General features: G+C 44.7%; 1 protein-coding gene across 1 annotated transcript in view; it reads right to left on the minus strand.

Annotated features, from left to right (window-relative positions):
- LOC144820295 (calcium uniporter regulatory subunit MCUb, mitochondrial-like) overlaps nucleotides 1–27,781 on the minus strand; it is a 290,551-nt gene that overhangs the window by 67,955 nt on the left and 194,815 nt on the right. The window contains exons 2-3 of the mRNA XM_078677877.1: nucleotides 20,200–20,275; nucleotides 18,596–18,766 (exon numbers count right to left, since the gene is read on the minus strand). Of these exons, the coding sequence (XP_078534003.1) occupies nucleotides 18,596–18,766; nucleotides 20,200–20,275 (247 nt within the window). The remainder of the gene's footprint in view (nucleotides 1–18,595; nucleotides 18,767–20,199; nucleotides 20,276–27,781) is intronic.

The raw sequence follows: 27,781 nt of genomic DNA on the forward strand, positions 1-27,781 counted from the left end.
AGGAAAAGTTAGAGCTATTGGCATTGCTCATGACATTTTAATTTTTTTTTTTACTTATAAATAAATGGCATTTCCACGTGTCACTTATTCTCTCCCAGGAATGTGCTGCCATCATTCTCACCTAAGATCCCATTACTTGTTAGACATCAGGGCTGATAATCGAAAAAACAGGTGTAAGAGCTCATATGTTTAGTAGTTCTTCTTTTTCAATATGCATTGCTGTGAGTGTATGCGTGTTTGTGCTCACATCAATAAAGAAGGGAGAATTTCGAATATATTTGTAAATTAATCCACCTGCCCTGGCCACTCCCCACTCCTCTCCCACCCTGCATTGTTATGGTGGGCGAGAGGATTTAGTATTTAACTGACCGGGGAAAACTTGGTCAGCAGACGCTATGAGAGTCAAAGTAGATGCAATTCCCCCATGACTCTCCAGCCGCGCTCTGGGACTGCATACCTTTGCTTCGCCCACTCGGGCGACCTCAGACAGTGGTCATTAGTAACAATACAGTGAAACTGACTGAGGCAATACACCATTGACTACTAAAAACCTTTCCCTAACACTGAGTCTCAGAGAACACACAAGGCCTATGAATGAATCTGCTACACACGATCAATCGCACCAATTAGCAACTTTCAAAATTACCCGTTTTACATGCTCACTTCGGAGCTTACCTTATAACGGGGGGGCGTAAATAGAAGTGGCAGAACTTGTTGGGGGGGGACTGGCAAGTATATGGCGCCCCACCAGCCCCCTCCCGATACGCCACTGGGCGCAGTGTGTACAGTGGCACCAGAGAGACTCGCCAAAAGACATTGATGTATTTTATTACCTGAATATCGGTAAGGGGGGCATTTCTCATTCCACAATACAGCTTTGAACATACATTTATTAGACAATGGTCACAGCCTCCTTTAGCAACTGAGGGAGATTTCAACGTGGCAGCTTTGTGGTGGGCAGACCGACATCTAAAAGGGCCAACACTAGTGGCGTGGCCCGATAAATTGACTTCTTTGTATACACATCGCCCCATCAGTGCGCCCCCCCCCCCTATGGAAAAGTCGGGCTAGAAACAGACACGGGCCCCTGGAAGCACCGTGGGAAAGCAGGATCCGGCGGTGGGACGGCGCCATGGTTACCCCCACCCTGTGCCCCCTCATAGCTCCTGAAGCACTTCGGCGCTTTTCTGAGAGCAGCGGCCCGTCTCTTATCCGCGCAGGATAAAAAGAGTGATTAGGGCGTGAGACACACAGATGGGCTCGACAGCACAAAGCACCGGCACTTACTGTACCTCAACGGACTCCGAGCAAGAGAAAAAACATGGGGTGGGGCAAACACCCGTGACATTAGCAAACATTAAGGAGGAGAAAGAACGTGAAAGAGTGAGACGAAGGGACCGGGAGGAAGAACAAGCGGAATCCAGTGTTGTCTTTAGAAACTTATGCTCCTACCGACACTTTGCGATCGGGTTTCCGGCAGCCTAAATCATACCGTCGGAAACATGTCTCCGTGGTTCGCAGGGACGGTGGCCGGGGGGCAGTGGCGTGGGAGGTTGCAGCATAGCGCGGGCGGCACACGTGTCATGTATTCCTATCGGTTCTGAATCGATCCCCCTATTCCTGACCCTATTCTAGTTAAACAAACCAACAAGTTAACTAGCAGTCAGCCCATGAGGCAGAAAACCCCCATGATGCAGATACCGTTATCTGACGCAGTCACACTACGGCACAGGAACGTGTTATCTGATTAGGTCATAACGCTTGCGATCTAATTAGACAAGCGATATTCCTCCAGCCCCTGATAAGGCATACGGAGTTCTCATAACAAATCAAACCTATGACAACCCGGGCAAAACCCTGCGGCCATTGTTTTGATTTCACCGAGAACTTTAGTAAAAGAATGTGCTAACGAGCAAATCGTATGACATCTTTATTGACGTATCTATGTCCATCCTTACGTCAATCTCGGCACCTTAAAGGTATAAATATTACCGATCTTGCCATATGCAAACACACGCGTGGTGACGAGACGGAGCAGCCATACTTGCCGAAGCCGAGAGCAGAGCAGACCCCGCTGGCAGCAGCCCCGCCTTCCTGACGCGCTGCTTTCTCCTGCCGAGAATCCAGCACCGGCGTTTCCGGGTAGCCCTCGCAGGCAGCCTGGAATATCGAGACCAGAGAGAGAGATACCATTCCTCATTCATCCTAACTTCCAGGTACAGAACTGAATAACCCCTCACAGAGAATTCTTTAGTTATTCACTTGGCAAAAACAAACTTAACTTAAACTGTAACTTTCTATTCCCGCCCACGTATTAGGCTTAGGTCAGGTACACGGGGTAGGCGTATTTAGAAACACCAGTTGAGTACGTTTAGTCAAATGTATATGTGTATGTAAATATATTTTATTCATTTTAAACATCATATGGCTTAGAAACCATATCAATGTTTTTACAGTATTATTTTATACTATTGCTTTTAATGTATGCACTTTACTTAACTAAGTATTGCCATAATGTCGATCCATTTCTCTTGTATGAGAAAAGAGACTGATCAATAAATAACATCTTTTATTGAACACGCCCGTCTCTTCCTTTTCTCTACATTCTGATGAGACTAAGAATGCACGTACTGACTGAGTAAAATAAATTGCCTTTTGTTCACACGACTCTCGAGATTGACTCTTGATTAGGGGAGAGCAAAGTTGTCATGTTCTATGGTTGTCAGAAACTAAATCCCTTCTTGTCTAATCAGGGAAGTTAATTCCTCCTTGAACATTCGAGAAAGTTTCTAGCGAACTCTGAGCTACGCTGGCAAACCCAAAACTTTAAGTCTAGTATCGACAGTAGTAGACCTAGTTAACGTCTGGCCTAGGCCTTTACTGCTGTAGGTATTATTCCAATGCGCAGAGCCTATTGGGAAGATAGGAACTACACTACACACGGACAGCGGGAGGGGGGGCGGGAAGGTGCAAACGGACAGCGGGAGGTGGGGCGGGAACGGGCAAACGGACAGCGGGAGGGGGGCAGGAACGGGCACAAGAAGGCAAGAAAAATAAAACAGCACTCACCTAGACATCTTCCGGCGGCAAATTATCAAAACATGGCGTCCCAAAAAAAAAAAAAAAACATCCGCCCACCGCCGGAATGACGTCACAAAGGGGCGGGATGAGAAAAATTAGACGGAACGCCCACAAATCGCCTCGCACAATGACGGACGCCTCTCTCTTCCAATGGCTAGCCTCCATTTATGGAGCTAGCCAATGGAAGACAGAGGAGGGACAGCCACCAGATACTATTCTCAAAAGATTTCGCCTGCGCGAACGCTGCTGCGCAGCGGATCGCCAGGCGAAACCTAAAAAACTGTTCCTCTGATGTACGAAGCAAAAGGAGAAAGGAATGGGAGAGTCGATGAGGCCAAATGGGGAACACTGCATGGGAGAGAGATCAAACTGAGGGGCAGTGGCAGGAATACATATGGAGAGAAGAACACAGCATTTGGGAGGAGAAGCGCACGAGAGAGCAATAAGCACATTAAAGTGACTGCAAAATGGGAAGTGTGGGAGAAGCACACATGAAGAGAAGCACGCAGAGCATGTGGAGTCAGGGAGATAACCACACGAGCCGGGAGAAGCACACCAAAGTGGGAGCAATATGGGCAGCGTGGGAGAAGTACAGAAGGATAAGAACAACACGGAGCACAAGGAAACATGCAGAAAAAGTATACAAGAGAGAAGCCAGGGAAGACAAGGCAAGAGCTGGAAAAATCATGCACTCTCAAGGAGTGCTTACCCAAAAAGAAAAAAAAGTTCTCTAAAAGTGAGCATTGGGAGGATAGAAGCCAACCAATCAGAGAGATACGACAGGCAGTGCTGGAAAGTGGAGGGGAATCGCAATGGATGTCCGTTATGGAAGCCATTTCTGGGCCAGATCTGGGAACCAGCAAGCTCTCGGAAATACGCTGAATTTTCTTTGTGTCATTTTTCTGCACTGAGGCACAATCCAGCAGCATCAACACATTGTATTCCATGCAGTGCAGTAACCCGCAAGGAGGATTTCTTATTTTCACCTCCAGCCGGGCACAAAGGACTGATTTAAATGGTTACCAGCCCTTTTTATGTTCAAGTATCATCCTGTCTGGCAGCCTTCTGGTCTTACACCTATACATCAATGCAATGGAAGGAAACAAAGGCACAACGCTTATCACTTCACAGGTAATTGAGAGAAACTATGACTTGACGGCAGGTTTTTTGGCTTTGTTCAACTCCCCTCCCTCCCCCATGTAGGAGATGGAGATTCACTGTAAGAATGTAATTTGTATCTTTGTGTACGAGTAATTACAGTAACAATCATTTAAATTGCACCTACTAATTGATTTTGTATTTACTGTCTATACTTGTAGGCATTATATGTAAAGAGTAAACAGTTGGGACAAACACAATGCCAGGTTTTAAAATGTAACACAGTATTGAAGTTGTCTGTATTAACAAGAATGTATTAATTCAGAGATGCCCTTCATTGTAATCTTAGAATAGCAAAAGATTGAGAAAAATCTTAATGATCTAAACCCATCCCTTACAATTTGCATGAAGCTTCTTGACACCAGTTAGTAGATCACTGCGCCAAATACGGACTACTGCTGAAAAAAGAGAGGTTTTTTGGTGGGGGGAGTTTTATATAGGGCAAACTCACCCCGAAGGTATCAGAGCGCTTTACATGAGCACCAGTTGCGTTACATATGGACACAAGCATTTTGATTTGGACACACATCGGATTATAATGGAATTATTAAAGAACCCGGCAAATGAATGACTTGTTTTAAAGTGTATGCATTCTTTAAATATGTTTCAACAATTTTTGGATCAGGGTTTTTCTTAGGAGTTTACTGGACATTTTTAATGACAGTGGTTTTATATGGTGGGTTGTGTTTATCATGTATTTATAATGTCTTACGATGTTAATCATAAACAATAAAGATCAAATGAAGCTAAGTAAACTGGATAAAGAAACCGTGCTAGATTAGAAGGATTGAAACGTATCATCTGGAAGCCACTAAATGATCTTAGTTTTAAAAGCAATATCCCGCTTGCCCAGCAACATAAATCTGTGATCTGCATGTTACATGATGTGCTTTGCAACATTAACATTGACCTTCTATGCCACCTTTGGATCCAAAAGTTTGGTTGGACAAAACATAGAGCTCTCCCAGAACTGCATAAGCCCCCAGAATTACCATACTACTATTATAATCCCCTCAAATATGCTGGGCACACAAAGATCTTTGCAGCATGTGTCTTAACCCTGTAAGATATTTTAAAATGCATCCTCATTGGGACCAATTAGGTAGGCTAGAACAAATTTGCTGTCATATTTGTCCTTGTTCCCAATTTCTTTTTAGCAGATTTCTTTTAAAACAAATAATGTATAAATTAACTGTCAGACTCTACTTTTCAAGCTCTGCAACTTCTGACTCCATACCTTCCTCTGCCACACCTTGACGCACAATTTATGGGTTTACAGAGTACATTTTTTCCAATTCTAGCACTGAGTACAGAGTGTATGCTCCAAGTGAAGGGCAAACATAAAATGGACAGGCTGTGGAAAATGACTAAAATTAGGTATATATAAGCGGCGTTCATTTATGTTCACCACAGCCACTGTTGAAAGGGAAGTAAACATCGTGAAACAGTGGCCACGCCATCTTGTCCCTTTTATGCCCCTTCATGTACGAAAGTAGCAGCCATTTTGTGTGCCTTGGCTTCTCTGCCCACTGCCAATAGCCTGCACGTCTCCCCCCCCCCCCACTCCCCGGCCTCGCAAGCTTCCCCCGCGCCCTGCCAGCCCCCGATCTCTCCTGCCTGGGCCATCAACTGCACCTCCAGCGCGACCCTGCCTCAGAGCCACATCCCGTGCTGAACCCCCACACTCCTTTCATCTCACTCCTTTTGATAAACTACTCCTCCCTGCCCGATTGTCCGGCCTGATCCCAGGCCATCACCTAGCCCAACAGATGCAGTTTATTGCCCCCTACAGTAGGAACTCACCCCATCAAAGGAGCGAGGATTAATCACCGCTTTCGCACCCCGAAGATCCGACTGATCACACACCCCCCCATTCCCAGCGGAATGTCCAGCTGCGCGATAACCACCACATGCTGAGATCGGGGTGGGAACTCTACTGTAGCTATGTGTGGGAACAGGCCTGGACCGGGGATTCCGAGGATGTCTTTTCTGTCCTTTAAAGAAACATTACGGATGCAATGTATGTAATAAAGCCATAAACCTGTGTATAAGAGGCCAGGCCTCAGAGATGCAGTTAGAGCACCTCGAGAAGATACCCTGTTGTCTGATCTGACGTGTTCTGCTCCGTCGGAATAAACTCCTGTTTCCTGCCTTCCTGTCTCCGGCGCCTGCCTCTTTGTTTGGTAATCTCGAATGGTATGAGAGGCGGCTAACGCCGGGCAAATACTGAAGGGTTCTTGGTCGAATTCGGCCCTACCTTTTCACAATTGGCGTCCCAAACGTGGGGCCCATCAGCGACACGTGGATCCAGTGGGAGAGGTCCCAACGACAGAGTGAACGACTGCAACGATCGGGAAGTGCACCTGCCCGATAGACCCTCGTCTGGCAGCCGATCATCCGAACTTCACTGGTTCCGAGCAGACCTCTCTCGAGTGATCTACGGTCCTGACTGGGAACCATCAGGAGTGCCACAGCAATTACGGAGTATAGAGGACGATCAGGCGCTGGAAGCGGAAGACGAGAAACTGTCCATACGGTCCGGGTAAGGTCGTGCATCGCAGCGAATTGCGAATTGATTGTTTGATTGTTTGAAAATACTAGTATTACTCATTTGATTGATTGTTTATCCAAGTATTTTTGGAATTGATTGTTTATCCAAGTATTTTTGGAATTGATTGTTTATCCAAGTATTTTTGGAATTGATTGTTTATCCAAGTATTTTTGGAATTGATTGTTTATCCAAGTATTTTTGGAATTGATTGTTATCCAAGCATTTACTGTTTTGGAATTGGTTCTCTTTGGATCATTCTCTATTTGCAAACAAGCACAGAGTCGCAATACTCTGTTTAGTCTTTGCAGATAGTGAAGGATAGGTAACGCAGGCTTTTGCCCCCATTGTAATCCGTTGTGCCTATTTTTATCCCGCATTTGATTGATTGTTTATCAGAACATTGATTGTTCGGAATTGGTTCTCTTTGGATCATTCTCTATTCACAAATAAGCACAGAGCCGCCATACTCTGTTTAGTCTTCGCGGATAGTGAAGAATAGGTAGTGCAGACTTTTGTCCCCATTGTAACCCGTCATGCCTATCTTCTCCCCATTGTTCAGTAGTTGGTTCAAGCCTGGACCGTTATTAGAGGTAGATCATCCGGCTCCACCGGAGGACACCCCTAATAAAAAGGACATGTATACAAAAATGCGGATTAGCCGCTGTATCGTGCTAGCACACGATAACATAAAAATCGTTAGGAAAAACAAAAGGAATCGAGCAAAATCAGTAGGCCACTGATGGGATCTTTTTGACCCCGCTAAAATAGAAACATTAGGAACAACCCCTCATGAGAAATATGAAACTAAGTGAGAAGAGCCGAGCTCGACGCCATGATGGCCGCAAGACAGCTCGGCTCCGCCGCCCACCCCGCCCAAATAACGACAAACCCCATGCAAATATTATAAATATACACAACACTCCAGCAAAGTAATATGTTAAAACGTTTTATTATTCAACTATTTACATAACAGACGGCTGCAACATCAATCCCAATGCATTCCTTGAGCTGGCAACATTGGGCTGCTTTGTGGTTGGTTTTGGGCTGTGGAAAGTCTACAAAAGCCATCAGCCAGCGAGGTAGCGTCGGTGGCGGCCTGGGGTGGAGGACCGTTATGGCGAATAGGCCGGAGGCTACCCCACGCGCCGAGGCACGTCCCCAGATCATCCAGAGGTGATGTCCGGCAAGGTGTGTGCGGGGGATGCCTCGCTGATGGCTCCCCCCCTTTCTTGCCTGGCGTGGGGCGCCCGCGGAGAAGCAGCACGGACGGACACCCCTCCACCCCCCCGGGTGGAGGTTCCTCTCCCCCACTAAGACTGCCATCAGCGTTCCACTCAGCGAGCCCCCGCGGTTGACTGGCCGGGGGACCCGCTCCGGTGGCCGTGGTGAAGGGGGGCTGCTGGGGGGGGGCTCTCAAGATGGCGGCCGGCTCCCCGGATTTGGGCCTGGTCCACTAGGATGGCTCTGGGCTACCATGGAACTCAAATGATTGCCTGCTCGGGCATGAGCCCCACTCTCGAAGACGTCCTCTCAGTTTTAAAGATTCTACGAGAGTCGTTGGCCCTCGACTCCCGTGGGCTTCCGGTGGGGGCAACCGCCACTGTTGCTCGACTATACCCCATGGATATGCCGCTGCCTCGGGCGGCCGCCGCCTTACCCACATCTGGTGCCGTAGGAAAGACTGATTCAGTGCATCTGTGGAGGGATACGCCTGCTGCCCTGCTCTCCGGAGTGGCCACAACGTTGTCGCAAGATGGTGGCGCTCTCATGCTGACACCAGCTTGTCCGAATTACTAAAAAGACACTGTAGACTGCCAACTCGATCAGCTCCGGTGGGACCTCAGCGTGACCCGGTAGGGAAGATTTTGCCTTCCTCGCCTTTAAGTCGCGGTTCATGCCGCCTGTCCCTTCTGCTGGCGTTAACGGAACTTTTTGAAGTGCCGAATGGGATTCTGGTCCGGCTGCTAGCTATGGGAGGCACTTGAACTATACTCTGGACCCGCCTGGCCTCGACCAAAATGGCGCCAGTATGGGCGGGACTTGCAACTCCTTATGACGATTCTAGTTACTTAGCCGTGATGTTATGCGGTCTTTGTGCACATGGCGGGCGGGGAAGGGTATTGACTGAGCATACGGACAATCCTATTGATGTCGGGTTTTTTACTATTGATTATTGTATTATTAAAGCTCCGAAGTAATGTTACTCATGATACTCGCCCATGGTGTGCGTGTGGACGATTTTATTGTAACTGATCCTGTTATACTTTCAATTATAAAATCAACCTTCACTGATCATGCAACCGTTTGTCACGTTTAGTTTTTTTAAATGGCTCGCTTGTTCAAATACGTGGTAGGTAAAAACATTTTCGTGTTTATGCGCGCTGATGTGCTTTGAACGCTGTCCCCCCCCCCCCCTCTCTTTTTCTTTTTGCAGGTTACATCGAAATTTCAGTTGAAGTATGGAGGAGACCTAAAAACCGCACCGTGTTCCACGCGAGGAAAATAGGCTAGCTCTGTGAGACGGCACATTATATGTAGGAGCTATCGCTGGGAGCGAAAAAAAGGTTGTATGGTATGAATGTGCGCGTGGGCCCTGATTTGTACGGTATGAATGCGTATGTGTGGCGCACGTCTGGGTCAATAAAAGAATGCTTTTTGTATGATTGAGGCGTTGATCGAACGGTTAATGGAATAGGAAAATTAAGCCCGAACTTGGTACCTGCATGTTAAAGACGAATCAAAATATAGCACTTTCTTTACTTAGGAACGACTCTCTCTGGAGCTAGCGAATGGGAGAGTGGCCTACACCAGAAACTTCAAGGCTTATTCCAGTACGACGAACCCAACCCCAACCGATATCCCAAATGTACACCCAAAATAATGCGCACCAGTGAGTCAATTTATGTGCTGACTAGATAAGAAAAGTTAAGAGTACCCCGGGTTGGGGTTCATCCAAAAATCCCCCTCAGCCCAGATATTAGGGATATTGTTATTTTTTAGATTTTACCCCTTCTTCTTCCACCCTCATAGAAAAGTCTGAATTGTACCATCGCACGTCCAACTGACACCCCCCTTTACCTCAGCTTGGATCATCATTTGCTAGATGTTGGAAGACCCCACCGTGAGTATAAGCGCGACTGGACTAGTGTCCGACCAATTAAAAAGGAGTAAGTATTTTTGAAGCGAGGTCACCAACAAAAAATTGTCTACTATTAGGAAGGAAGGAGAACAAAGAGCTCGACCCCCAAAAATGAATTAAAGGGAACACTGAGAATACGCAGCATGCATGACAAAGTCCCTTTTGCCCAAATATAGCTCTGTGTTTTGTCTTAGGTTTCCGTACTTGATGTATGTACTGTCGCACCCTATCTGGTATTTGTGTGTACGTAAACTATGAAGTTATGTTTTCCCTCAGCTTGTGTTTTATACGTGAAAACGACCCGTACTGTTCTATGTGTGTGTGCACTGAATAGCCTATTATTATACACGTCTCTCTCTCTCTCTCTCTTTATGTTGTACGTGTACTAATAGCCTATTTGGTAAACACGAAGCTCTCTCCCTCTGAGGGCTCCCTTGCTCCCTTTTGAATAAATGACGACACTGTACCTCGCCGGCACAGGTATAATTGGCTTTAGACACGACAGTGTTTGAACAAATTGACAGAAACAAAACGATCGTATTTTGCCATATTACTACCTCTACTTTCTGTAAAATGATGGAACTTAATTGGCTGAGAAAGAAAGGACAGGTAAGACGACTAAATGTCCCCTAATCTGACCCTTAAAGGGGAACTATATGTCAGTGGCTTTTGTTTTAGTAACACCACCCTCATCATTCGGATTACCACCGCCCATTGCACAAAAATAGAATGTCCGAAACGTCCCCGTTTTTCCAGAATAGGTCCCAGTTCTGTAACCAGCCGTCCCAGAAAATCTTAAAGACTGTAGCTAATGACCTTGTTTTTAAAAGATAAATCGTCTAAAACTGATAAAAGTTAGCCGTTGCTGTCAGAAAAGAAAGAGAAAAAAAATGCTTAACGTATGTCCTTCCCTGGAAAAAGTTGCTGTAAGCCCATGATAATAAGCACTTCACACTTTTATGAATTAGCAGACCTTGAAGAAAAATGTAGCTCAACAGGATTTGTTATAGAAAAACACAAGTTTCTACTGGAGGAGCCGGTTTGAATTCAATGAACCATGTAATTGTTGGATATCAGACTTCTTGCCACGCTAGCGAATATAACGGGAGTAAACACCAGACAGACATGATGTTTGAAACTAGAAAGATACTTGCAGACCTGCACCACAGCAATGATGCATGAGTTAACAGCATACACCGATGTAAGGATCACTAAGCATCCACCCTATCGCGATCAATAAACGTTTCCCCAACTACTTGGGGTTGGGAGAGAAATTAAAGTGTGTAAACATCTTCCCCTGCCAGTTCTCTAAGACTTGTTTTTTTGTACTCATTTAAAAGATAACGTGCGGTCGTCGGAGGAGAGGGGCCGGACGTGACGTACAGCCCGGCTGCAGATCGGGGAATATCTATAACCTAGACCAAGGTGGAGCCACAGAGCAAAGAGTTGCGGGACAAGGCACCATTCTCAACGTGGAAAGTGAAGGAAAGAAGGGCTGGCCAGAAGCCCCTGCTTATTGATGAGCTCGTGCCGAAAGGCCCAGCCCATTGTGCCCGAGTGATGGGCCCACTTGCTTGAAATTTCTGCCCTCCTTGGTCCGTTTCAGCCCTGATCCCACTCCACCCTCTTTTCCCTCGGCCTCCCAAAGTACGCCCCCATCACCCCCATTTTCCATATGGAGTTTTTTTTAACTTGACTTAAAGAAGAACCACAGCACAAAGATAGAATAGGGTTTGTCTCGAAAGAAGAACGGAATACGGGTACCCCGACTAAAGTACCTATGGTAGATTAGTTAGGTAACAGAACAAACAGGACTGTGGTCCGAGAGCAAAGAGTGACCACACCCTGCAACGCGAAATCTGAATCCGAGCTGGACGCATAGCTCCACCGCCGGTGCTCAACAGTGTCAACGAAAGAAGAAGAATAATGGGAGCCTACCAGTGATGGCTCGCTATAATAAGACACTGGAAAGACGAACCCTTTTCTTTTTTGAACATTACCACCCCTTGACTGTCACTTGTATTAATTTGAATTCCTCTCCCAACCACTTTGTATTGATTAATCACCCAATTGAGCTTTCGAAACGTTACATCGGTCGCTTTCAACTGTGCATGAGTAACTAAGAAAGCGTTAACTCTGTATCATGATGATTGTAGAACACCAGTCATACACATGAACATGCTGTCGAGTTTTGATCCCCACGAATTCCAAACCTCAAGTAATGCACTTAGTAGCTTTTATTCTGCCAGAACATTTTTGTATGACATCATGTTTGTATTCGAACGCATCTCCTACATCGTCTAAAGTAATGTCCCCGTCTCCAAGGTCTAACGTATGACGCAGCTAATGTAATTTTGTATGCACTGTCTCCCTGCCCATCACATTGACTACGTACGGTTATGTGCGATTCTGTCTGCATTGATATCAGAATTAGTTCCATCTACCTGTAATGCATATGGGCTACCAAAGCGAATTGTATAACTAATGTCAGCTTGTACATCCTCACCTATGACATGAACAGAAATGAACTAACTTATGATAAAAACTGGGGACTGTGGAAAATGACTAAAATTAGGTATATATAAGCGGCGTTCATTTATGTTCACCACAGCCACTGTTGAAAGTGAAGTAAACATCGTGAAACAGTGGCCACGCCATCTTGTCCCTTTTATGCCCCTTCATGTACGAAAGTAGCAGCCATTTTGTGTGCCTTGGCTTCTCTGCCCACTGCCAATAGCCTGCACGTCTTCCCCCCCCCCCCCACTCCCCGGCCTCGCAAGCTTCCCCCGCGCCCTGCCAGCCCCGATCTCTCCTGCCTGGGCCATAACTGCACCTCCAGCGCGACCCTGCCTCAGAGCCACATCCCGTGCTGAACCCCCACACTCCTTTCATCTCACTCCTTTTGATAAACTCCTCCTCCCTGCCCGATTGTCCGGCCTGATCCCAGGCCATCACCTAGCCCAACAGATGCAGTTTATTGCCCCCTACAGTAGGAACTCACCCCATCAAAGGAGCGAGGATTAATCACCGCTTTCGCACCCCGAAGATCCGACTGATCACACACACCCCCGTTCCCAGTGGAATGTCCAGCTGCGCGATAACCACCACATGCTGAGATCGGGGTGGGAACTCTACTGTAGCTATGTGTGGGAACAGGCCTGGACCGGGGATTCCGAGGATGTCTTTTCTGTCCATCAAAGAAACATTACGGATGCAATGTATGTAATAAAGCCATAAACCTGTGTATAAGAGGCCAGGCCTCAGAGATGCGGTTAGAGCACCTCGAGAAGATACCCTGTTGTCTGATCTGACGTGTTCTGCTCCGTCGGAATAAACTCCTGTTTCCTGCCTTCCTGTCTCCGGCGCCTGCCTCTTTGTTTGGTAATCTCGAATGGTATGAGAGGCAGCTAACGCCGGGCAAATACTGAAGGGTTCTTGGTCGAATTCGGCCCTACCTTTTCACAAGGCTTGAACAAGGAAGCCATCAAATAAGAAGGAGTCACATGAGAGTGACACTACCGACAACCAATGGGTGAGCTTTAAGCCTACTCCAAGTTTTTGGTAATCCCACAAAACATATTTTGCAACCATACAGCTTAGCGCTGTTAAATAGGTTCTACCAAAAAAGAAAAGAGGAAAATATATAATCGCTCAGTTAAACATTCCATGATGATTAGAGGAGCGTGAATAGTGTACATGATGTGTAAAGACTGGAGATCAACCAAGAAGTGAAATTCTTGTGGAAATCAGACAGAAAAGCACATGAGTGAAACGAAAAGAACAGAATTCATTTGTGAAAGTAAAATATGTCCTGAGTTTCACTTCGGGAGAAAAATTAATAAATATAACATGACACTGATTAATTAGAACATAAAACAGACAAAATATAAGAACTATTTGACATACAAAGATCTATAATTGAATTTCCAAATCAATTATCTGAAACTAAGTAGGAAAGGTACATTTGCACCAACAGATTTCAAGTTTACCAACTGTACACATACATTTTATCTGTGTATACACAGCCATGATACACAATAATCATGACTTAGCATCACTGCAATGGTGTGGGCTGTAGTTTATATTATACTTTTGGTTCGATAAGGCCGTCATTATGAGTGGCGACTAAATTTCAGACGTTACTGGCCCCTATGGAATTATGAGATCTGCAGAAACACTGAAGATTTCTTAACTTTCACCTGTAGATTTCGGCTGTTAAAAGCACCTGAAATATCTGCGTGAAAAGTACAGCTCAAAAGTATTAATTACTGGGGGAAATGGACCTAGAATTACTGACTACCAAAATAATTGTCAATTTCTTACTAGATCCTCATGGTCCAACTCGTAATGGGCAAGTTTTACTCTACCCCCGGAGTTACCAGTACCCTTGTCATCAGTAAATCCAGAGGTGGGAAAAATCCGCCCATTTATCGGGCCACTCATAATGAGAGCCCTTATAGCTATTGTGAAGCCTAAGAGTAAAACTAATTAGACTATCAGAAACTAGCTATCTTTATTAAAGAAAATAGAGTTCCCAATCCTGATTAAGTCTCTAGTCAACTGTTTGTAACTTAGCTACTCATTTAGCATCCTGTTATCTGTGTCTCCTTAACGGTTATTAAGACAACCAGAAGCTAAATGAATAATTTATAATTGAGGTTTAATGTCTCCATTCACCTTTCAAGACGGGTATACTATCACTAACTTACTGCCACCTTTTTTCTGGCCCTACAAATAGAATCAATAAGATAGAATCAATAAGCCACCTTAGAAAAGGGACTATAGTTGGGTTCTGTCTTAGTCATATTACTCCAGCATTACTCACAGCAAGCAGGTTTTCTAAGTAGTGTAAAGACAGGATTGGGTAAAGGAACTAAATAGCAGGAAGTATGAGAGAGGAAAAGAGTTAATTATTCAGTCTATGAAATTTGTGTATGATCTTCCGCATCACACAAATAAGAAGATTGCCCTTACTACTGTATGTTTACTGCAAGCACTAAGGGAATTTGCCGGGTATTAATGCGAGGGTGGAAAATTTATTCTCCACTACCTGGTTAAAGAAAAGTGAAGGTTGAACAGGCAGTTCACATGTCCATCTTACCATTTTAGCCGGTGATCCATTCGACTGTTGGGGTCCAAGGACCACCTTGAAACCCCCTTTAGTAATTTTGCATACATTACTCAAGATCAGGCCAAAAAATTCTGATCTATTAGGGTAGAAAGATGGCAGACAAACCAATTGCATGGGCCTCCCAAGAACATCCTTCAGCAGTGATGGGCAGAAGCTGGGCCTACCACCACATCACTGGCGACTTTTGTGTAATAGGCAATAGAGTGAATTGCTATCAGGTGGTATAGAGAGGGCAAAGGTTTCTGTGCAATCAAGGTGGTAAGGGCTCCAGGTATTCTAAGCTATGCATAATCCATATGTCGCATGTCCTTCCTGTTTTTCAGTCAGTAGCAGCCTCTTTGAACTTTACTGTCAACAATCTCCACAGCCTCTTTGAACTTTACTGTCAACAATCTCCACACAATGCACTCTCTACACATCACAGATTGCTCCTCAGTCTGCCTACAGCATGCCCTTGCTGGATTCGTATACACTAAACACTGTACATTAGGACAATGATGTATCCCCTTACGTTGCCCTAGGTGTACTGTGGGCGGATTATTCCTCGTTTGTAACATTACTTAAAACGACTGGCAGACATTCACTGAACCTTCTTTTACAATTTCCTGAGAGTTGTTTAGAGAAATGATGCAAATATTTTTGTTTTGTTCACTCATAAACTTTGGTAAATATGGGTGGCACCCTAATGCCATTAACCACCATCACTCATGTTTGCGCTGATCGCTCTATAAAGAGTGTGTGGGAGGGTAGCAGGATGCCAGGTAGGGATGTTTTCTATCTGGGGAAGGTTGAGCGGAATGTTATTTTGCAGAGGAGGGAGACAGAGGAAACGGGTTAGAGAAGGGTATTACAGAGGATCGATGGCGAGGGTGTCAGGATGCCAAGTATTAGTTTTTTGTTAATATTTGGCTGAGGAAGGGATGGGTAATGTTAAGAGTCCTGGGTGGGGTGGTTGAAAGACACAAGAGATATTTATTATATATATCTGAGTGCAGCGGCATCTAATGCCAAGTGTGGTGGGCTTGGTAGAAAACGACTAGGTTTTGCATTCCTCCCCATGGCTCATTGATCCTTGCACTGCCCATCTGAGCATGGCAAAGGAATGTGTAGGAGAGCCATGCATATCATAACATTGTACACGGGCAACTGTGAAAAGAGGGATGTTTTCAACTTTGGGGTCTGAGTGGCATTATAGACAACTTGAGCTTTCATAGCACTCAGAACCCCTCAAGGATCAACACCCCTGTTATTCCCAGTAACCCAGATATAATTCAACAAATTTTTTTTAGTGGGACTTGAGTAGCTCTCTACATAGACTCAACTTGTTACCAACTCATTCAACCAGATCATAGTTTATGGCAGGACAGAAAACTGGGTCTAGTGATTAACATATTCCGCTATTCACCTGCTAACATGCCCAAAACTGTAGGCAAGCTATATCCCTCACACCAGGTCCTTTCATTGGCCAAGTTGGCTCAAATGACAAGGCAAACGATGGGTGAGATTTTCGGGTGAGTTTAGAAAAGGGGGAGCCAAGGACAAGAAACTGAAGTCACCATAACTGCCTGACCCCACACCCATTATCTTAGTCCAAAAACATGGAAATAGTCCCTAAACAAGAAAAATAAAGGGCCAAGGGTAGACCACTGTGGACATTTACACCCGAGGCATTCATGATGCTGAACATATCCTAGTCAAACTGAGTATAGATGCATCGAAGACAAGAGCATAGAAAAACCAACAGAAAAGGCTGCCCCGCAAATACTTCTGAAAGGCATTTTGTGGAGAAACATCGCCAATCTCGCAAAATATGTTAAAATTCATCTTTGAAATTTGCACAAAGGAAACCATTAATTTATAATATATTTTCATGTAACCTTGCCCGGATTCTCAGCAAATGAACTAGCAAATCCTTGGAATATTCGCTCTGGAGGGAGTTGTGTGCAGGCCGAATATTGTCTGGTACCGAAGTTATAAAGATTTTCATCATTCATGGAAGATCAAAACCACGAAATAAACTAGAAGCCAAATTCTCATCACTACGAAAATTGGTAGGCCCTCAGGAATAAATAATAGGTGAAAGACAGCCAGGAGATCCTCGGCCCTTCTGACTAATGTGATGGGTACCAAAAAGAAGTCTTCGAAAACAGTAAACAAATGCAGGGGGGCAAAGTTTGAAAGGCCTGAACAAAAAACAAAGTTGAGGTACAATTTGGGTAGGATCATTTTTCACTAGAGGACATATCCAGATGTCCATCCCCATGGCCTCAGAAGTAACTCAGTGGGGCCCGTTCTCATAGACAGTCTGGCTGAAAAAGCCAATACTAGTCCAAGTTGGATGTTAGTGAACTATATAGAACGGTTGCCCAGGTATGTGAAAATATTTTTTGTAAAGGTATCTTTATTAATCCATGTTTGGCACGTAGAACATTGTTACTGATATTGCAACATAACAAAAATATAATCGGCATAACCAGACATTGATCGTTGTCTCACAGAGAGAGCTCTATGAATCACTAATGGAACTTAAAAATACAAAAAAACAGCATCAGCTCCGCCTCGCCCTTCTCCTATGGCTTCTTCCGAAACACCCTAGAAGTGAGTCAGTACTGCACAATCCTGCTTGTGTGCCCCACTTTTGAGCTTCCTGTTGTGTGCAGGCTGCATGGAAGGTCTTAGGAGGACTTCATGAGAGCATTAATGATCTCTAGAATTTCGAAGGGCAGCTGTAAACACATCATCAGCAGATCTAACATCCCTAAAGCCGACTCTGAGCTGGTACTATTACCATTGAGAGAGCTGCCCAAAATTCCTTGGGGTAATTTGACATTTGGAGAATTTAAGAAACATTTGCCCACATCCATGACATCAAGGAAATTGTATTTTGCAGTAACAGAACATACGGTAACGAGGAGTAAACTGGTCTTGCTCCTGTAAAATGTATACCTCTTGCTCCTTGAGCCTGGAATTGTGCTAAAAAAATGTAACTAATCAAAATTAAAATAACAAAACTAGAGTATGATTCTCTATAAACTTTCTTGCTAAATACCTTATATACTAGCACCTTAAAGATATATACACACGCACACATAAACCTACCTAACAAAACTCCAAATGCAAAGAGCTCAAAGATTTGCATTATAAGTAGTAGTATATAATTATTAGGAAAGAGGACTGGTAAGAGGTAATTGGCATTCTTTTTGTTTCGTTCACAAATAAAATTGATGATTTACGTTTTGTAGAAAATGGTAGAAAGTCTACCCTCACACTGAACCACGAAGATGAGACTCACCGATCTACAGTCAAAAATTCAACATATGAAATCTAATTACAAATTATATATCAATTAGTACCAATCCTGAACGTCCTCAAGGTATCAGAGAACACACCTGTGCTGCCCCAAAATCCTCAGGGACACTTTCAAGACATGGTTGATAGTGCAGTAAAGTGACCCTTTGCATCACCGAAGATGATCAGTTTTAGGAGGAAACTGTAGATTGGAGCTTATTAATGAGTGAATAAGATAGACTGATACCTGTTGAAAGGATGGATGCAGTGTCGATGCCTTTGTCCTCTCTCTGCATGTCCTGCAGGAAGTGGCCCACGGTCATAACCATCGGCTTCACAGTGAACTGGCAGAGCTCCTTCCGCGAGGGAAGCGGGACATTGATCACCGGAAGCCCATGTTTGTAATTAACTGTGACATCTAAACAAAAAATTTGCATTACTCAAATATAGTTCACATGCTGTATAATCTGCACACCTTATAAACATTACTGAGATTTCTCCTTTCTTATGGGATCACAACCCTCCTTCCCTCTGTTGTAACAAAATAAGACAGGGTGCCTGGCGTGGACACTAGAAACCACTGATACCTAAACCAACAGTCTATGTTGCTAGCTGGTCAAGTTCATGGGAGTGACTGGACACTAGACCACTCAACTTGTTGCTCAAGAGCAAGTGAAAGTCAAATATAGCACGGTATGCGGCACAGGAAGATTGTCTTTTCATGGAACACAAGCACCAGTTATGTTATGTAATCCTGTAAAACGCATAGCTGAACCAGCAACAGGGCTTCCCAACGCTAGTCCAATGTGAAAACAACTGCAGAAAAATGGCGCAAACCATTTTGAGGGGAGAGAGGCTACACAGAAAAAAGCCAGTTCGTTAATGACTTCCCAAATTGCAAATGGTTCTGGGGGAGTCTGATGTGGATTGGAAGCTCGTTCCAGGGAGCAGGGGCCTATGATCAGAAAGAAGAAGCAACCTCCCCCTCTGACTCTCTTGACCCGGGGGGCTGTGGCCAAATTCAAATTAGCAGAAGCAAAGGACATATTGGGCGGTACAGAAATACCAAATTGGCTAAAATAGGAGATCCCTGGTAATGCAAGCTCTTATGGGTAGTCCAAAAGGACTTCAAATGTACACACCTATCCACTGGGAGCCAGTGCAATCTGCGAAGATTACTAGAAGCGGAGCTAAATTTAGGAAGGGAAAACAGCATCCTGGCTGCAGCATTGTGCACCAACTATTAAACAAACAGCTGCACAAAGCTTCACACTACTCAAAACAATAGAGGGTGTATCTGATATGGAAAAGAGGCGTTCATGCAGTTAAAGGCACTGCGTCACTAATCCTTTATGGGTTCTGGAGTAGCGTGCTAGTTGCCAAAAAAACACTTCAACACCTTATCAGGGGTGGCAAGCGCTATATAAATGCAAACCAACCTTTTTTCCCTCTTCTATCCCTCCACTACCCTTCTCAATCCAAATAACTGACTAACATATCCACCGCTCAAATTAATTTCATATTTCACTATACTAATTCACCACTAATCTTTTATGGGATCCGGAGAAGCGTGCTACTCGTCAAAAAAAGCGATTCAACGCCTCGTCAGAGGTAGTAAGAACTATATAAATGCAATTATAATTACATGGAAAAGCGCTACCTTTGTGAAACTTTGGGAGCTTTCAAGGATCTACATTTCACCAACCGGAAGGGCAGGAACAGCACTACAAAACACACTGCAGCACTTGCATGCTTCAGTTTCTTGCTTTGATATCAAATAAGGTTTTCGCTTTTAAAAACACCAAAACATTTACTAGTAAATCGGCTTTTGTTTCCAGAGAAAAGACTTACCGTGGGAAGGCACTAGAGTGCTGTAAAAGGATGCTGCACAGTGTCTGTGGTTTCCAGTGTGTCTCCAACTTCGCATCTGTAACCAAGGATAGATAAAAAAAAACTTTAAAAGCTGTATAAGTGCACCTGGGCAGATGAATCTTGTCAAACACCCTCATTTTATACTCATTATGTGTCTGTCGTCGGCACGGCACTTAGAGCCCACTGCGTCTGTCACTTACGTGTTCCTAAGGTTTCCCTGTCTTAAAGGTGAACACTTTTGAAAGGAACAATCTCTGCAGAGCTGCTTAGCATTTTATGGATTTAAGAAAAATGCGATTCCCATAATAAACGAACAACTACCAGGAGAAGGAGCTCATGCCACTAAAGAGTATTGTTTTAAATGTTATGTAATGATTTGCTGGTTACTGATGCGGTTTCAATGCCCAAGAAGTGAGAGTAAAGGCCCTGGGGATGGGGGAGGAGGGGGTAATGGTGGGCGGGTGAGGGAGAATTTTTCAGAAGGAGCTGTAGTGCAAAATCGGTAGACAACCTTGCACGACAGCTTAGCTGCATACAAGGGGGGTTTGGGGGGCAAAAGAGCCGCGAGGTCTGCCCCCCAGGCAGATTGGGGAGGGGGGAAAGCAAGCGGGTGGCCATTTTGCCGTTTGGGCTGCCTGGGAATAGCCCAAAGGCAGCCCAAAATAAAGTTCTACAGCCCAAGGGTGTAAATTGGGAGCCCGCGTTTCCCCAGCCACCATTTTGGGTATTGAGACCTGGTGGCTGGGAGCGATTTATTCAGGAGCTTTTTGTGCCCGCCCACCCTCCCTGGGTTTTGGGTTTTATGGGAGGTTTTTTAGGCCAGGTTTTAGTTTTTGTTTCAAGAGGCTGTGTTGGGACAGGTGCACAAGGGGGTTATCTGTAAGTTGTCGCTTGGAACAGGTGCTGGCGGAGTTGTTTTTGATGTTGGCCAAGTTTGGCTGGAGTTTGGTACGTTCTCGTGAAGTTTGGGGAGTTGGGGAACGGCAGCGGGGAAAGGGTAACCAGTTTGGGAATTACATTAGAGGGTAGTTAGTTACAGTTGCAAGAAGGCAAATAGGACTTTAGGTCTTGGTAGGTTTTGGAGTTAGGAGGTAGGGGATAAAATTGGATAGTATTATGATGTAATTGAGTTAGATGTTTGTATATTGCAGGGTGGGGGATTTTATCATGTGGGGATCGTAGGGCTGGGGGGAAAAAAACAAAAGGGATCAGGTAACTCGATGTTTAGAGAGGTTTTAGTTTTGGAAGGCGGTTTGACAGTTTTTAATAAATGTGATGTGCACCTGTTTCAATAAAGCGGTCTTTTACACACACAAAATGGTAGTCGGTGTGCTTGCCCCCCTTCTTCCCTCCCAAAGGTGGGAGGAGAAGCGGGAAGGCAGGTGAAGGAGGGAACAGGAGAGGACCAGCTAGCCTTGATGCAGAGAGTTGGTAAAGTCGGGAGAAAGCAGTAAAATGGCGAGCAGCTGTGAAAGGTGGCAAGCTCAGGCAGATGAGGATGAGTCTTGGTAGCCTGTTGGTTGATAGGATGGAGCACGCTTGAGAGACAAAGAACGAGAGAGAAATAATGACAGAGGGAGTCAGTGGAAATTGGGACTTTCAAAGGATCAAAAATTGAGGTTGCCTGCTGGCTAAGGCGACGCAGACATACACATGCTTAGGGTGTCTGCATTCAGACCTTAACCAGCTCCCTCTTGCAGATCGATACCTTTACCTACCGAGCCCTGGGGCTTAAGAGAGTGTTGGCGGAAGTAAGAGATGGGGACAAATTGGTACACTCCCCTTCCCTTACAAAAGTAAGCGGACCTCTGGGAGGAGGAGTGCTCCTCAGGGACGGACAGCTCCTCAGGCACTGACAGCTTTACCCCGGATGCCACCTACCATTAATTGACCTAATCTAGGCTGCAGGGAAAAGTACCTTACTCTGGCTTACTAGCAGGGCCCGGCCTTGGGCATGGGTGAGCTGGGTCCAGGACTGGTGCGCCAATATTTTGCGGGCGCAGCAAGGAACCTGCTGGACTAAATGTCATGCAAACAGCAGCTCGTCCATCCCACTTGGTCTCAATCCGGTCCTGTTAAAGACTGTTATCAGCCTGTAATGTGCCTCAGAGTAACTGTTATCTCCCCATCAATCCCTTACCTTCCTCCCATCTTCCTCACACCTCCTGCCTTCACACCCAAACAACCGCTCAACAAACACCAAATGTTCTTTCCGCCAAGGGCGCTGTCCTGGTCAATCAGATTTAGGTCCGACCCAGCTTACTAGATGTCTATTTTAGTCAAAAGCAAACACTCCTGGCCAGACTGTGAGTAACTAGTTTAAGAATAGGTGAATGAAGGCACTGTGTAGGTTGAGGGATAGTAAGATAGGCCAAACACAAGAGGTAACGCACGTAACAAATGGCAACAAGCTGAAAGCATCAATCCTCCTGGATCACATTGCTTACTGGCACGTTCCTGTTAATGCTTGGATGGAAATTTGCATTCACCTCACAATTACCATTTTATCTTTGCAAATGAAAAAAGCCTCTGCGAAGCAGCTTTAGACAGTTGCATATCTCATTGTTTCTGAGGGTGCCAATAGGTTGGACTTCGAAACTCAGAGAGTGGCTTGATCCGGTTAACCTTGTTTCCACAGCACGGGTCATATGACTCACCACTAATATCGCACTAGCATTTGCAGCTACAACCCCATTACGGACACCAGGTCAGGACCCTAGTTCAAGCTCTTCAAGAGAGATACTTGGCCAAAATCCTCAGTGTCCTGAGAGATTTCTATGGCTAAGGGAAACACTCTAAGCACAATGGGCGTCCAAGTCTAGGGTAAGGGAAAAAAGTAAAGGAAAGCAAATTAAATATGAAAATGTGATGTGTGTAAGTATTAATGGTTGGCATAATTTTGACAAATCTGAAAATCAAAAACGGCAGGAAGGGTGAGGGAGATAGCTGAAGTAAACCTTAAAAGATTTGCTGTGCCAAAACAGTTATGGATAGGCATGGATAAAAGCAGATGAAAAGAAGTCCCAAAGTAAATGGCAATAGATACTCATTACAAGAGAGGTGTATTACTTGCTCATATTTTTATTGGCAAAAAGCGTACTTCTAAAGATATCCAGGCCAATAGTAAAAGACCTCCCAAATCCAAGCCAAACTTTTAATCATTAAAGTAAACAAAAAAGTGATGGGTGAGATGCTATTCTGAGCCGCATTCCAGTCCATCAAGGCATTTGAACCAAGCTATTCACGACTCAAGATCCCCAATCCAGGTGAAACCGGTCTTATGTTGCTTGTGTTCCGGTTCAGGAAGGATCTGGCCTGGCAGTCCGGGCTGGATGGCTGCCATTGGAGAAGGGTCACAGCTGATTTACATGTGCCTGGGTCCAAACTGAGGTGGCATGGTGGGCGAAAGAGCAATGGGTTTGAATGTAACATGAGCGATTGCCAGTGGTTACAATTATTGTAAGCATTCCTCCCATCACCTTTGGTGTGTTTGATACAAAACAATTCCCGACATGCTCAGCAGTAGCTTAGGTATTGTTTTTTGTTTGGTAGTAACTGACTGGTACACTAGTTTTTTACCTTAACAAATAGATTATCTCCATAACAATATGGGCTGGTTCAACGCTGATGTACTGCAGTGGTATTTGGAATGGACCAAACAGGGCATGAAACAGATCAATTGCATGCCAAGGATTGAGGCTCAGAGCCCCCAAATTCTGTTTCACGTGTTTAAGGTGCTCATAAATGACGTACAAATTAGACTAAACCTTTAGCCCATGTCCCACTATTCTGAGTAAAGGTCCCAACCTTTTCTTCATCTTGATTACCTACATTTTCCATGAGCCGTAGATACTATTGCTGAAAAGGCATGATCTGTGAGCTACATGCTCTTGTGAATTATTCATCTATTACTATGTTCCAAAAACACAAGCCCCATCGCTAGAACAACAAGGTCATTTTAGTCTCTTTAAAAAATATCTCAATGGCATACAGTGAGACTGGAAGCTTGTCTTGTTGCGCGATGCAGGGAAGTTGCGATATCGAACAAATCAACCCAGGCATTGGCTGACCAAGAAGGAAAAGGTCTCCTATAAAATTGTCTGTCATATTTCCCAGGCAATGCTTTTGAGTTCCATCCTACCAGAGCCACTGAGAATACCAGAGCCACTGAGAACAGCTGATGTTCAAAAATTCAAAAAACATTATGTCGCAGGTGAAGAGGCTGCCATCTCTTTCTGACAGACTATTCAAATGAAAGGAGTAATGGCGCACCCTGGGACTATTTGGTGCTTTACAGACAAGCCGGGTGGCACTGGCTTTGCCAAATGCTTGTGTTTGCAGCCTTTTCCTTTGTTTTCCTCCACTGCCCTCGTTTTACAGTAACCTGCTAGATCAAGGCTCCAGATAGCAATTAATAGAGTGGCAAATGCAATCAAACTACTAAATACAACCCTTTAAGTTTCGGAGGCTCTAATGCCTTGGGCGAACCTTACTTTAATAGGGGCTGAATTACAGCTGCCACCTTATAGGGCAGTCAGTGACCAGTTTGAATTATTTAGATCGAGTTACATCATTATATGGCTGAAGAAAATGGTTCGATATCATCGGATTTGAAATCAGTACAGCAGATTGGGGCAGGATGACAGGTTAGTGGGAATGGGTTTGGGGATAGGTTTAGAGTAAGGGAAAAGGTTAGGGTTAAAGGTTAGACAGGGCTGAGGCTAGACACCTGAATTAAGTTTAATGTTGAAAGGGACAGAAAAATGAATCACAAGCAGATTCAAACCAAATGACTGGAACAAATGTACTTCTTAGCAGGACATTCTGAGCCCTCTGCATCGGAGTCTTTGCCACGCTATAGAATGTGAACCAATAACAGAGGATTCGGATTGTGGCTGTCCGTGCACACACCAGCCGCGTCCACCACACCAAAGCCATGTGAGGCCGGTTATGTTATGTTATTAAATATTTTATAACGCGCTCTATTACTCGCGAGTATCCTGGCGCGGAGCGTGGAATGATGTGCAGAGAGGGGGACATATGGGTAAATTAATCGGTAATATTAAACAGATGAGTTTTTAGACCTTTCTTAAAGCATGAGATGGTCTGGGCTGCCCGCAGGTGGAGAGGGAGTGCATTCCAGGCCTTTAATACTCATGTCAGTGTCAGGTGTGCTCACGTGCACACACCTGAATTCACTTGCAGAGCTAGAGGGAGGGCACTTGACCAGTAAGGGTGTATAAATGTCTTATGTTTTTGTGGTCCCACTAAAGTAGATGTCAAAGGTTGGGCAACTCTACCCATTTCTGACGATTTCGCTTTTGCCTGCCCTGAAATGTTTTTTAAAAGGTGATATGCATGCAAAATGGCTTATAGCACAGGAGTTATTCGTACCATGCAGAGAAGAATGAACAGAACAAAGAATGATCGCACTACACTGCAGTGTCACAGGCCGGAAAATGTAATCAGCTTAATGCTAAATGCATTACATTAATTAAACTGACAAGCCCGACTATACATCAAAGCAAGCTCTGCAGTAGGAGAGTCGGTACATGGCGCATGCGCGTAGAATGCCAGAGAGGCCCTCCAGGCAGGCCCTCCACTCAATTATCATGAAGGTAAATACATTGCCTGCCCCTCTCGGTGGTCCTAAAAGCAACTGCGCTGGTCTTTCTTTTTCTTCCACCTGCGCAACTAATCTCAGCAGCCGGAAAAAGAGGGCACATTTTACAAAATTTGAAATTCAGCCAATTATTTCTCCCACCCCTACAGTGGCCATCCATGTGGGCGGAGCTTGAGGCAGGGGGTGTGGAGCTGCAGGTGGCACCGTAGGCCCATTATAAAATGCTCTGAGACAGAGCAGTAGACACCCTGGCACTTCTGAAGGTGCCCAGAGCACAGAAGCGAGAAGCAGGAAGGAAGCAAAAAGGAAGGAGTCAGAGAAAGGGCCGGGTTTGCAGAAATAAGGGTGTCGGTGAGAGGAAACGGTTCGGAGGGAAGAAAACAAGTTGTTATAAGATAAAGGAGGTTGGTTAGAAAAGTATCAGCGAGAGAAGGGGGCCACAGAGAGAAGAGGCCAGATATTAAGAGGGTAAGGAGAAAACAAAAGTGTGTGGAGTGTCAGTGAGAAGAGCGTGTAAGAGACATAGTAAACGAAAGGAGGGGCCAGTGAAGAAAGCAGGCCAGCGCAAGCAAGGAGCAGAGGTTAGAGGTCACCGAGAGACTTGTCTTAGTAACAACAGGCACTAAAACAGAAGAAGACGGCTAACAAGTCGGTATTAAAAGTGCAGCTGGGCAGACCAAACCAAAGGCAATGAAAGCAAGTACCGACTTGTTTAATAATAAACCAATTAAAGTTGTCCATGTTTTCTTGCATTTTCATTTTCTTTTTCAAATCATTTGAAATAGGAGGCCATTAAAAATTAGAATGTACACCCAGATAATGGAGATCCATTATGGTGGATTAACTTTGAGTCAATTTACTTCACTTATGAGAGAAAGAAGCCAGCAAAAATGTTTTTTTTTTCTCTTTCAGAAAAGAGCTCAGATAGTTCACAAGGCAAACTAACCTACCTGACCATGGTAATGCGCCTTGCATTGGGGACGGCTTAGGTTCCGTCTGGTCACCGTTGCGCTGCAGGGTGCAACAAGAACTGACCAGGTTTCCCATCAGACATGCCCAAGACGGCTTTATCACGATTTTTAGAAGGGGCAATGATTAGACTGGCATGCCTGTGAGCAGCTAGAACCTCTTCACCCGGGAACATGAACTCACTGTGTGGAAATTTAACACTCTAAGAAGTGCATCCATGGAAGGATCCTCTTGTTTGCACGCTGTTAAATTTCTTTGGCCGGTGTAAATATGCATCTAAACCGCTGTGGTTCGTCTCTTAAAGAACAAAGTTCGTTCTACAGTTATATGCATGAAGTATTGGTTCTTTGAGTCATCTATGCAAGATGATGTTTGATTGCGCTGTTGCCCCCTCAAGCTTCCACTGTTATTTTAACAACATACAATCCTTTGGAAGGGGAAAGCAGTAATCAAGTGACCCCTTCTGTTTGTGCCTGTAACTGCCTCGGGGCAGAATGTGGTATCTTGGACTTGAAGGAAGAGTTTTAGATCTCTCATCTCTCCAAACCTCGATACATTAGCATAGACACATGGTTATTTTGAAATTCTGGAGGGCTCCTGAGTGGACAGTATTCTGCTGATGTCACAGTTTCTGCTCTTTCCAGGATCTCGGCCATAGCCACTCGAACAGGAGCGGCCTGAATAGACCTTTTTAACTCAATGTCATAAGCGTTCTCCCTGGTGTTTGCCCCCGTCTTTGATGGGAAGTGTTAATGCAAAATTGTTGTAGCTGCTTCAGAAGGTAAGTAAAAACCCCGACAGCTTCTAAGAACAGATATTCCGAATGATTTTAAACCAGAATTTTTTGACAATGTTTAGTGCTCCGTGGTCTACATGGATCATTATTATTAGTCTAAATTTGATGTTCATCGCGGCAAGCCACTTGGTCAAGTGTATCGCTCTATAAGCAAAATAACAAAAGACTACAAC

The sequence above is a fragment of the Lissotriton helveticus genome, chromosome 2_1, assembly GCF_964261635.1.
Source record: "Lissotriton helveticus chromosome 2_1, aLisHel1.1, whole genome shotgun sequence".
Lineage (NCBI taxonomy): Eukaryota > Metazoa > Chordata > Amphibia > Caudata > Salamandridae > Lissotriton > Lissotriton helveticus.